The sequence below is a fragment of the Bufo bufo genome, chromosome 9 (assembly GCF_905171765.1).
Source record: "Bufo bufo chromosome 9, aBufBuf1.1, whole genome shotgun sequence".
Classification (NCBI taxonomy): domain Eukaryota; kingdom Metazoa; phylum Chordata; class Amphibia; order Anura; family Bufonidae; genus Bufo; species Bufo bufo.
In genome coordinates, this window is record NC_053397.1 from 125,661,504 (window position 1) to 125,675,037 (window position 13,534).

Below are 13,534 nucleotides of genomic sequence, written 5' to 3' on the forward strand. Positions count from 1 at the left end.
CTAACAGAGGAAGCAGCTCTGCAGCTTCCTGCTTCCCCGCCGGCACAGGTGAAGGCAGAAGCGGTAATAAACCGCTCCTGTTTTCTCCTCAAGGTCCCCGCTGTCTCTCACAGTCGGGACCTGACCTGCTTCTGCTAGATTGCAGGAGATTTAATCCCAGCGCTGGGATTGAATCGCTGCCTGAACATTTATATATGTGCTATCTGCACATAGGACGTATATACCGGGTGGGCAGTCGGGAAGGGATTAAGAATGGATCCTATTGCCGCTAGGACCATCTCATCTTCTGTACTATACTATCCATTCAATCTGTTTATAAGTACTTACACCCTTCTGTACTTCATATATACAGCACCTTACAAATAATGGCACTATAATAAATCATAAAATTAATCACTCATAATACAAACGCTCTCACAAAATCAGTCTATATGGCAGGAAAATAATACTTTGCAACTTTAAATAGGTATATATCAATTTTATTATTTTTTTTTTTTACATTTGCACACTAGTTTTAAGTTTGCCACATAGTCCTACTTGAGTAACGTTAAATACAATTTTTATGAACTCTTAATGGTCCTGGCCAACATAGAAGTTAGAAAGAAAATCATCAGGTTGTAGACTCTCAGTCTCATGGAAAAATCGCATAATGTGTGTCCTTTGCTTCCATACCTTTATAGTTTCTTCTAAATCCATCTTCCCCTAAGGAAAAAACACAATATTACAATTTAATTGCATTTTTTTTAGGACTACCAATTTTGTGGGTCATACTGTATTTTGAAGAATGATCAGAAAAGAACAAATTCATAAAAAAATATGTTATACCTCAATGTATTGTATTTTTCGCTGTATAAGGCCTCATGCACACAGCTTATCCTTGTTTGTGAAATGGACAAGAATAGGATAAGTTCTATTTTTTCCACGTAATGGAGGCATGAGGCCTTAAGACACATTCCCCACCCCCACCAAAAAAAAAAAAAGTGGAGGGAAAATTGCAGTGCATCTTTTAATGTGAATACTAGTGAGTGCTTCCATTATGGAAGAGCTCACTAGTATGCAGTAGGCGCAGGGAGTGAAGCACTTCAAGCAATGGATGTACTCACCTCTCCCTGGTCTTCCCCAGGCCCCTGATGCACTATCCTGACTGAATACAGATTCAGGACATAATATGCACATTATGACCTGCCACTGTGCAACATCAGGTCAGGTGCAGCGCGGGCCCAAAGGGAGCAGTGAGTGAAGGAAGAGCGGGAACCAAGTGGTGGCACCATCTGAAGAGGTAAGTTTGTTTGATAGATATTTTAGTATTTTAGTTTGATAGACATTTTAGTTAGGCTGTAATGTATTTTTTTATTTTTTTGGGGACATGCAGGCAATTAAAATACATCATATGAACAAAAGTATTTGGGCACCTATTTATGCCTAGTTGAGTTTTTATGGCAACCCATTCTAAATCCATTCACATTAATATGGAGTTGACCTCCCTTTGCAGCTAAACAACTTGCACTCTTCTGGGAAGTTGTCCTACAGGATTTCATAGTGTCTCTTGGGGACAGTTTGCCCTTTCATTTAGAACATTTGAGTCAGACACTGATGTTGGGCCTTGCTTGCAATCTCTGTTCTAATTCATCCCAAAGGTATTCCATGCGGTTAAGGTCAGGGCTCTGTGCGGATCAGTCAAGTTCTTCCACACCAAACTCACACAAGATGCTTTGCTTTGGGCAATGGGACACAGTCAATCTGGAAAATAATATGGCATTCCCCAACTGTTCCCACAATATTGAAAGCATACAATTGTCCAAAATGTCTTGGTATTCCAAAGCATTAAAATTTCTCTTCATTGGAGCTAAGGGGCCGAGGCCAACCTCTGAAAGACAACCCCATAGCATTATTCCACCCCCTACTGAATTCAATGATTAACCACTTGCCATCTGGGCCATTTGCCCCCTTCCTGACCAGGCCTAATTTTGCAAAACTGACATATCTCACTTTATGTGGTAATAACTTTGGAACGCCTTTATTTATCCAAGTCATTCAGAGATTGGTTTCTGTTGACACATTGTACTTCATGATAGTCATAAATTTGAGTCAAAATATTTCACCTTTATTTATGAAAAAATCCCAAATTTACCCAAAAATTTGAAAATTCGCAATTTTTTATTTCTTTTTTCACTGTTTCACTGCACCCCCCAGAGAGGCTGTACAGCATAATTCAGCGCTGTACAGCCTCAGTGCACGGCTGATTGAGGTCTCTGAAAGACCTCACACAGCTCCTGCACTCTCCGGTCCCGGCGATCCGCCGGGCCAGAACAGGAAGCGCATAGCGCTTCCTGCTCTGCATACACAGCGCTCGGTGAGTGCTGTGTATGCAGCGATCCAGAAGGCAGGGACACCTGGGCACTGTCCCTGCCTTCTCTCTGGGTTGCCCTGCTGTCACTGACAGCGGGCAACCAGATCAGCAGCTGCACGATTAGCGTGCAGCTGCAGTTTCTGAACGGACGTTCTGGAACGTCCATTCAGAAATAGAGATCCACCCATAGGACGTTTATATCCTATGGGCGGACGGAAAGTGGTTAAAAAGTGTGTCCCAACTCCCAATACTTTCATCCACATAGTTTACATACTATAGGCTTTGCCATTGGTGTGTTCAATCATTTACATCATTAGATTAAATATGCAACTAGGAGAGAACTGGTAACAACTGGTAGAATGGAAAGATCAGCATCATACCAACATACCAAATGATCAAATATGATCTTCTAAGAAATAAAGTTAAACAGATGCCCGTGATAAGAACATAGTCCTACCACTTTACAAATCGCTAGTCAGACCACACATGGGAGGAGGTGGTGATGGTGAGTACAATAAAGGAATTCAAGAGGGGCCTGGATGTATTTCTGGAGTGTAATAATATTACAGGATATAGCTACTAGAGAGGGATCGTTGATCCAGGGAGTTATTCTGATTGCCTGAATGGAGTCGTGAAGAAATTTTTTATTCCCCTAAAGTGAGGAAAATTGGCTTCTAACTCAGTTTGTTTTTTGCCTTCTTATGGATAAACTTGCAGGATGACAGGCCGAACTGGATGGACAAATGTATTTTTTCGGCCTTATGTATGTTAGATGTACAAAAGACAGTACATGAAAAAATGGTTGAAATTTATCTGGTTTGCTCACAGTTGAGACAATTGTTACGAGAGCACAGTCGACTGTTTATCCAAACAGTCAACAGAAAATATCCAAAGAGATTTTTAAAATAATAGGGAATCTAATATATTCCCAGGTATTGTTTAATTGTTCATATATAATAGGTATATATCACAAAAATTATTATTATAACGATAATAAATAATAATAATAAAAAAAAACAACACACAATCACAATAATAAAATAAAACCTGGTGATTCTGGTCCATTCAGCTGCCAGTGTGGGGCCAATATGGCTGCTGATATACTGCTAAGACAAAATAAAAGTAGGGCTTTGTCTAATTATTAATCAATATAGTACAATGTATTCAATGCAATGAATATTTCATCCAATAATGAATAGTAGATCGTCCTTTGTTTTTTCTCTCACCATGCATTAACATCTCCATATACTAACAACTGCCGGCCATTTAGTATTTGTCCCACACTACAAATCTATTCATAATCCACATATACAGATAGGCCAATATCAATCCAATGCTGATGACAGGATCGGTCCACAACAGATGTTAGTGGAATGTGGGGACAGAGGTATCCAGATATCAAAATTAGGAGTAGGCACCCCTCCCTTTACATTCCTGTAGTGGGTCATCACCTCATCGGTGTCCCCTTCCCAGGTCAGGAGATTGTAGCAATAAAACCAATAAGATGAAACCACTTCCATAGTCCCCCCTGATAAAACTTGAAGACAGTGTGTGGGTCATACACAAATCTTTCACAGATCAGAACAGTTAGAGGGGTCAGGAAAAGACTAGCGTCCTCTCCAGCTGAGGTCACACATAAAACCCCTATTTTGAAATATACATCAAAGAAATACATGGCCTAATCCATATTTTGGCCATGTGCTTCCTCCTTAGAACTCAGGGCATGTATATGCTTCTATGGTATGAAAGTCAAATCAATCAAACAGGGAGAAATTAAATAACTCCAGCCATTGCCTTCACCATGTCTGGTACGCAAGTGTGCGGGACATTAGGACGGAGTTAATGGAGGTAATATGGAGTTGTTAGGATGCATGCCCAAAAAGATCTTTAAATACAAAGATTTTGAGGCAGACCTGGTGTTCAGCAGTTATTAGGTTCTGCTCAAAAAGTTAGGGGTATTTGGGTTTCGGGTGAAATTTAGGGAAAACACAGTTCACGCTACAGTGCTATTATATTAGGAAAATAGGGCATTTAAATAGAAGCATGCAATGGCCATTTTCTCATCTCAAACAATTTATTGAAACAAAGCCAGGTATCCCTCCGCTGCCACCCCCCCCCCCCCCCCCCAATAAAAAAGTCAATGTCTCAAAAACTTGTCATGAGCATCAATTACAGCTTCTGAAGAAAGTGCAGGCCACTCCTTTTGGAGGTACATACCCGGGTCTCCAGCAGCCCCTAATGAAGCGATATCTATCAACTGGCCAATTGTCGTCCATGAAGATGAAATTAGGTCACTTATTTATGTTGCCCTTAGTTAGAACACCATAAAACTGGTGACAGGTTCCCTTTAATCCAGTCATTGTGCCTCTGCAGAGGCACAATGACTGGATTAAAGGGAACCTGTCACCAGTTTTATGGTGTCCTAACTAAGGGCAACATAAATAAGTGATTGATTCTCTTAGCAGAATGCTGGGTCACTTTCTTTAATTGACCCAGTCAATCTGCCAACATCTTGTATTGAAAAGCTCCAGCTGATAATGATGAGTCATGAATATTCATGAGCTCCTGACTCTCCCCACCTACCTGCTGCTGATTGACAGTTTGTTTCCATATGAACCAGCAGCAGGTGGGCAGGGGAGTGGCTATAGCTCTGAATTAAATATACGCTGGACTCAATGACATCACACCGGACTCAAATCAGCTCATTAGCATGCGGCATCTTTGTGTGTATATTATGAGATAACCATCTGTCACACCAGTAAGTGAATACATCTAAGGTACTTTTGAGTAGGTAATGATTGTATATAATTAGTTAGATTATAATCAAATATCCACGACAGGTTCCCTTTAAAGGGGTATTCCCATCTTGCTCTTTCATCCTCACCTGCAGTCACTCTGCTGTTCACTTCCTGGTAGCCTGCTTCTAAGGCTGGGCGGGCTTAGGCAGTTTGATGAAGGTTGGCCACGCCTCCTTATGACATCAGACTGAGAACTCAGTCCTTGCGTGCTGGTTCATGTGAAGAGTATGACTCATCAGTCTGGCAGCCTGCAGTGTCTGAGGCCCCTCCCCCCTGCTGGGGAATCAGAGAGCCATGTGAAGTGAGCTGAGGGTACAGTAAGGCCTCTTTCAGACGGGCGTTGTGGGAAAATATGTGCGGGTGCGTTGCGGGAACACACGCGATTTTTCCGCGCGAGTGCAAAACATTGTAATGCGTTTTGCACTCGCGTGAGAAAAATTGCGCGTGTTTGGTACCCAAACTTTTTCACAGAAGCTCGGGATCGGTGTTCTGTAAATTGTATTATTTTCCCTTATAACATGGTTATAAGGGAAGATAATAGCATTCTGAATACAGAATGCATAGTAAAATAGCACTGGAGGGGTTAAAAAAAAATTCAAAATAATTTAACTCACCTTAGTCCACTTGATCGCGTAGCCCGGCATCTCCTTCTGTCTTGATCTTAGCTCTGTGAAGCAACAGGACCTGTGGTGACGTCACTCCGGTCATCACATGATCCATCACCATGGTAAAAGATCATGTCATGACCGGAGTGACGTCACCACAGGTCCTGTTGCTCCACAGAGCTAAGATCAAGACAGAAGGAGATGCCGGCTACGCGATCAAATGGACTGAGGGGAGTTAAATTTTATCTTACTTTTTTTTAACCCCTCCAGCGCTATTTTACTATGCATTCTGTATTCAGAATGCTATTATCTTCCCTTATAACCATGTTATAAGGGAAAATAATAATGATCGGGTCTCCATCCCGATAGTCTCCTAGCAACCGTGCGTGAAAATCGCACCGCATCCGCACTTGCTTGCGATTTTCAAGCAACCCCATTCATTTCTATGGGGCCTGCGTTACGTGACAAACGCACAAAGAGGAGCATGCTTCGATTTTCACGCAACGCACAAGTGATGCGTGAAAATCACCGCTCATGTGAACAGCCATATAGAAATGAATGGGTCGGTATTCAGTGCGGGTACAATGCGTTCAACTCACGCATCGCATCCGTGCGGAATACTCGCCCGTGTGAAAGGGGCCTAACATGTTCTGTCCTGCAGTCTATGGGTCCATTCACACGTCCGTAATTTGGGTCCGCATTAGTTTCGCAATTTGCAGACCCATTCACTTTCAATAGGGCTGGAACGGATGCGAATCTGCATTTCCGGGATCCTCCACATTGCAGGTGTCAGTGTTTTGCGGATCTGCAAAACACTTACGGACGTGTGAATGGACAGCAATACAGTTTTAGGGTCCATTGACACATCAGTTTGTGTTTTGCGGATCCACGGACAGCGGCAATGTGCGTTCCACATTTTGCAGACCGCACATTGCCGGCACTAAGAGAATATGCCTATTCTTGTCAGCTATTGCGGACAAAAATAGGACATGTTCTATTTTTTTCAGGATCGGAATGCGGACCCAGAAGTGCGGGTCCGCAATTCCGGATCAGGGCCGCACGTCGTGCGGCCCTATAGAAATTTATGGGTCTGCAATTCCGTTCCGCAAAATGCGGAATGGAATTGCGGATGTGTGAATGGAGCCTTATACACAGAACCTGTCTTATCTTTTACAAACCCATTCTGTGCAGCTAAACAATAAACTACTATACTATACATTAGCTCAAAAGCTTGTCAGCCAGTAGCCGTATGAACTGTGCTTTTGACGCCCATAAAACATGACCATCCCCCACTGACACAGATTTTTATCCAATACAGCTCTACTACAGTTATGTATAAACCTTAGACCTTTTATCTGTATATATGCATATACAGCTCTGCTCCGTCTTCCCTGAATCTCTTCTCTTACAGCTCTGCTACATCTGTATTATTCACCAATATCAGCACTTTGTTGGAATCACTTCATATACAGCTTTACTACATCTGTCTATTTCTCTCTCCCACCGCCTGAACCTCCTCCTATACAGCTCTGAAACACCAGTCTTCCCTTTATCGCTTTATATACATCTCTGCTACATCTGTCTTTTCCTCCCCCACTAGCACTGTGGTTGAACTGCTTCACATACAGCTCTGCTACATCTGTCTATTTCTCTCTCCCACCATCACTGTGCCTGAACCACCTCCTATACAGCTCTGCTACACCAGTCTTCCCTGAATCACTTTATATACAGCTCTGCTACATCTGTCTTCCCTGAACCGCTTCTTCTACAGCTCTGCTACATCTATCTTCTTCTCTACTACCAGCACTGAGTTTCAATCACTTCAAATACAGCTCTGCTACATATGTCTTCCCTGAACTGCTTCTGGGATGCTAAAATGTGTGGTATTGTATGGAGGGGGGGGGGGGCTGCTGTGTGAGATTGTATGAAGGGGGGGGGGGGGGGTGTCTTGTGGAATTATGCTGAAGGGGGGGGTTGTGTGTGGGATTGTATACTGAGACTTAGGCCTCATGCACACGACCGTTGCTTGGGTCCGCATTCACTTCAATGGGGCCGCAAAAGATGCGGACAGCACTCCGTGTGATGTCCGCATCCGTTGCTCCGTTCCGCGGCCCCGCTAAAAAAATATAACGTCCTATTCTTGTCCGCGCTTTTATATTTATATTGCCATAAGGCAACACGGACGGCTTTCGTTTTTTGCGGATCCGCGCTTTGCGGACCGCAAAAAACAGCACGGTCGTGTGCATGAGTCCTTAGGGTCCATTCACACGTCCGCAATTTCGTTCCGCATTTTGCCGAAAAAAATAGAACATGTCCTATTCTTGTCCGCAACTGCGGACAAGAATAGGCATATTCTATTAGTGCCGGCAATGTGCGGTCCGTAAAATGAAGAAAGCACATTGCCACTGTCCGTGTGGACGTTGCGGACGTGTGACTGGACCCTTTTTTGCATATTAATAAAATGCTGGATTTCTGTGCATGCGATCTATGTAGTTAGTTTACTATGGGTAAGGGTGCATTCACACAGCAGCCCCCCCAGCATATAATCCCACACATCCACCCCCCAGTATATAATCTCACACAGCCCCCAGCATACAGTCCCACACAGAATCCCCCCATAACATACAATTCTCAACCCCTCCCCAGTAGTTACATCCACCTCTCCAGCACTTTCAGACGCTCTCCCCTCTCAGTGCTGCAGAACTTCCTACTCTGTAAACATTCGGCCGATGCCTGTGTTAACAGAGCACTCTGGCTGCCGACCCACGTGACCTAGGGATGTCACGTGATATTGTGACATCAGCAGGTCCTTACAGAGTCTCTGAAGTCTGCCCTGCAAACAGAGCATGCGCGATTGCGTTAATTAAAGCCTTTAGATACCTTGTAACCGGCATCCTCTGAGGCCAATGAGGATGCCAGTAATTGATTTCACTGCTCTCAGCCTCGCTGAAGAGGCCGAGAGCCATGAAGTTGCAATTTTTAGGGCTCTTTCACAAGAGCCGATGCTGTGCGGCTAATCCGCTGCGTGAAAGAGTGCCAAGCCCCACTCAGTTGCCTCTCTGATCTTTTTACTACAAAATCACGGTGACAACTTTATCTCACTGTGATTTTGGAGTAAAAAGATCACAGAGAGACTTAGAGCATTATTAATCATGTTAATGCTCCGTGTCTCTGCTGTCCGGAGCAGAGCTTGGCACTCTTTCACGCAGCAGATAACCCACACAGCATCAGCTTGTGTGAAAGAGCCCTTATTTGGGCCACCAGGTGGCAGGCCAACATAAGAAATTAGCAATAGTCAATAATAAATGCATTTTAAAAATCCATGATTGTTCAAGATTAAAAAATCAAAAATGCATTTTGTACTTTTATATACGAGCTTCAAAATCATTACAAAAGTTAAAAAAAAAACTTGATATAAAATAAAAAGTTTAAAAATCACCCCCCTTTCCATATAATAAAGAATACATAAATAACAAAACATATAAACATCATTTTGTAAATGTCATTTTATTTTTTGACGACATTAGAACGATTTATTTAAAGAGGACCTTTCACATTTATAAACTATGTGAACTGAGTATGCTGCCATATAGAGCGGCGCCCGGGGATCTCACTGCACTTACTATTATCCCCGGGCGCTGCTCCGTTCTCCCGTTATAGGCTCCGGTACCTTTGCTCCTTAAGTTATAGTAGGCGGGTCTTCCCTTGTCCTGTGGGCGTCTCCTTCTCCTAGGCTGCAGCGCTGGCCAATCGCAGCGCACAGTTCACAGCCTGGGAGGTTTTTTTCTCCGCCCCACCGCAGTGACAAAAAATATATTTTTTTGATCACTGCACATTCACTTTACACGCACTGCGGCGATAAAAAAAATCTGTTTTGATATTTTTTATCAACCGCAGCGGCCTCCGGTACTTCGCTAGCCTCCCCTTTGTAATACAGGCTTGCTTTTTTTCTTGGGTAGTCTCAGGGAATACCCCTAAATTTAGTTGCCCAAATGGCAAACAGGGGGTATTCTTCTGAAGAGGCCTACAGGATTCTGACCCAGTCGGATGAGGAGTGGGAACCCTCATCTGATGAATCTAGCGGGTCAGAATATGAACCTGTAGAAAGCAGTGGCTCTCTGACCCAAAGTTCGGACGAGGAGGTGGAGGTCCCTGATAGAACCAGGCGTACCCGGCCCCGTGTCGCTAGACCACAGGTTGCACAGGATCCGCTTCAAGAGCAGCAGAGTGGGGCTGTCGCTGCCGGATCACGTGGTGAGGCATACACCAGCAGCGCAGCCCTTCCTGGACCTAGTACCAGCACTGCCGTACAACATGGTGAAGTAGCGAGCACCAGAAGGGCAGTTGAAGCTGGTACGGTGGCACGTGCAATAGTTACCCCGTCGCAGCCACCGCACAGACAGGCCCGTAGAGCCCCTAGAGTCCCTGAGGTGCTGGCAAACCCTGATTGGCAGTCACCAACTTCAGCCGCACCAGTAGTTCCCCCCTTTCACCGCCCAGTCTGGAGTTCGGGTTGAGACGGCTCAGATCGGTTCGGCCCTGGGATTTTTTGAGCTGCTCTTGACTGCGGAGCTCTTGGACTTAGTCGTGGCAGAAACAAATCGGTATGCCACACAATTTATAACCGCAAACCCAGGAAGCTATTATGCCCAGCCTTTCCGGTGGAAACCAGTCCAAGTTTCCGAACTTAAAATTTTTCTGGGCCTTCTCCTCAACATGGGTCTAACTAAAAAGCATGAATTGCAGTCATATTGGTCCACGAACACAATTCAGCACATGCCCATGTTCTCTGCTGCTATGTCCAGGACACGATTTGAGACCATCCTGCGTTTCCTGCATTTTAGCGACAACACCACCTCCCGTCCCAGAGGCCACCCAGCTTTTGACCGGCTCCACAAAATTCGGCCCCTCAGACCATTTCAACCAGAAATTTGCAGATTTGTATACCCCTGAGCAAAACATCTGCGTAGACGAGTCCCTAATACATTTTACCGGGCGCCTTGGCTTCAAACAATACATCCCAAGCAAGCGTGCCCGGTATGGGGTCAAATTGTATAAGCTCTGTGAAAGGGCCACAGGCTATACCCACAAATTTCGGATCTATGAGGGAAAAGATCAGACCCTGGAGCCGGTCGGTTGCCCTGACTACCTGGGGAGCAGTGGGAAGACAGTCTGGGACTTGGTGTCACCCTTATTCGGCAAGGGGTACCATCTTTATGTGGACAATTTTTACACAAGTGTGGCCCTCTTTAGGCATTTGTTTCTAGAACAGATTTGCGCCTGTGGCACCGCGCGAACTAGTCGCGTGGGCTTCCCCCAATGGCTCGTTACCACCCGTCTTGCAAGGGGGGAGAGGGCTGCCTTGTGTAACGAAGAACTGCTCGCGGTGAAATGGAGAGACAAGCGTGACGTTTACATGCTCTCCTCCATTCACGCAGACACGACTATCCAAATTGAAAGGGCAACCCGTGTCATTGAAAAGCCCCTCTCAGTCCACGACTATAATGCGCTCATGGGAGGGGTGGACTTCAATGACCAGATGTTGGCTCCCTATTTAGTTTCCCGACGCACCAGACGCTGGTATAAGAAGGTGTCTGTATATTTAATTCAATTGGCTCTGTATAATAGTTTTGTTCTCTACAGTAAGGCTGGGAGAACACAATCCTTCCTCAAATTCCAGGAAGAGATCATCGAGAACCTCCTGTATCCAGGAGGTTCCGTGGCCCCAACCACCAGTGTAGTTAGCCGTCTACACGAGCGACATTTCCCCATTGTCGTTCCTGGTACCTCAACCCAACCGCCACCCCGAGAAAAATGTCGTGTCTGTAGCAGGAGTGGAATAAGGCGTGACACCCGCTATTTCTGTCCTGACCACCCTGCCCTATGCTTAGGAGAGTGTTTCCGGAAGTACCACACACAGGTACACCTAGCATAGGGATTGCATCTCACAGGACAGGCACACAGGGCTATTAGGGCCCTTTTACTCACAGCTGCTGCAAACCTCTCCTTTCACCTGGGATAAAGTGCATAACGTACTTCGTCACATCTTTGGGCGATTTGCGCTTTGCACATTGTCCCATGGGGAAGGAGAGGTTTGTTCCATAAAGGTAAAAAAAACTAAACAAAAAAAAAAAATTACCGGTAAGTTAAAAAGTTAACGTTCCGGTAAAAAAGTTAAAAAAAAGTTTATATGTTCTGTTCTGAAGTTAATAAATTTATTGCGTTGCGGCCTGGTTTTTTCTTTTTTGTTTTGTTTTTTTTACCTTCCAGGTGGACCAACCGATCGACTAGCTGCAGCACTGATGTGCATTCTGACAGAAGCATTGCGCTGCTGTCAGATTACACGCAAGTCGGTGTATGCGGCGCTGCAAGACGAGATTTCTCCTCTGCAGTAAAAGATACGTTTGCCGAGGCATATGAGCTGAGGAGGTGGCGGTGTTCATATACTTTGGCAAACACTTTGTATATATAAAAAAAAAAATACCGGCAATGATTTATTCATCCACATCGATTGATGTGAATGGAGAAATCTGGTTTGCCAGGGCATACGAGCTAAGTGGGTACGGATGTTGGGCGGAGCTCCTATGTCCTGGCAGACGCCTTTCCCCTCCTTTTTCTTTTTTGGCAGAGATTTTTTCATCCACATTGATCGATGCGAATGAAGAAATCTGTGCCGTTCATTTTTTTCTTTCAGCCCAGAGGCTGAACGGAAAAAAAAAATCTCATTACCCGTATGCTCAATATAAGGAGAATAGCAGAAACTCCTAATGCTGGGCCATACATGTAATGATTGCGGAGACCCTCAAATGCCAGGGCAGTACAAACACCCCACAAATAACACCATTTTGGAAAGAAGACACTCCAAGGTATTCGCTGAGGGGCATATCGAGTCCATTAAAGATTGAAATTTTTGTCCCAAGTTAGCGGAAAGGGAGACTTTGTGAGAAAAAAAAAAAAAAAAAATCAATTTCCGCTAACTTGTGCCAAAATTTTTTTTTTTCGATGAACTCGCCATGCCCCTCATTGAATACCTTGGGGTGTCTTCTTTCCAAAATGGGGTCACATGTGGGGTATTTATACTGCCCTGGCATTTTAGGGGCCCCAAAGCGTGAGAAGAAGTCTGGTATCCAAATGTCTAAAAATGCCCTCCTAAAAGGAATTTGGGCACCTTTGCCCACCTAGGCTGCAAAAAAGTGTCACACATGTGGTATCTCCGTATTCAGGAGAAGTTGGGGAATGTGTTTTGGGGTGTCATTTTACATATACCCATGCTGGGTGAGAGAAATATCTTGGTCAAATGCCAACTTTGTATAAAAAAAAAAAATGGGAAAAGTTGTCTTTTGCCGAGATATTTCTCTCACGAGGCATGAGTATATGTAAAAAGACACCCCAAAACACATTGCCCAACTTCTCCTGAATACGGCGATACCACATGTGTGACACTTTTTTTGCAGCCTAGGTGGGCAAAGGGGCCCACATTCCAAAGAGCACCTTTCGGATTTCACTGGTCATTTTTTACAAAATTTGATTTCAAACTCCTTACCACACATTTGGGCCCCTAGAATGCCAGGGCAGTATAACTACCCCACAAGTGACCCCATTTTGGAAAGGAGACACCCCAAAGTATTCCGTGAGGGGCATGGCGAGTTCCTAGAATTTTTTATTTTTTGTCACAAGTTAGTGGAAAAAGATTTTTTATTATTATTTTTTTTCTTACAAAGTCTCATATTCCACTAACTTGTGAAAAAAATAAAAACTTCCATGAACTCACTATGCCCATC

General features: G+C 44.2%; 1 protein-coding gene across 2 annotated transcripts in view; it reads right to left on the minus strand.

Moving 5' to 3' along the window:
* Positions 1-461: 461 nt before the first annotated feature.
* The window catches only part of LOC120978833 (NADH dehydrogenase [ubiquinone] 1 alpha subcomplex subunit 6-like), a 64,930-nt gene continuing 51,857 nt past the window's right edge, over positions 462-13,534 (minus strand). For both annotated transcript variants that reach the window (XM_040407202.1, XM_040407203.1), the window contains exon 3: positions 462-702. In XM_040407202.1, coding sequence (XP_040263136.1) covers positions 571-702 — 132 coding nt within the window. In that variant the 3' untranslated portion in view covers positions 462-570. The remainder of the gene's footprint in view (positions 703-13,534) is intronic.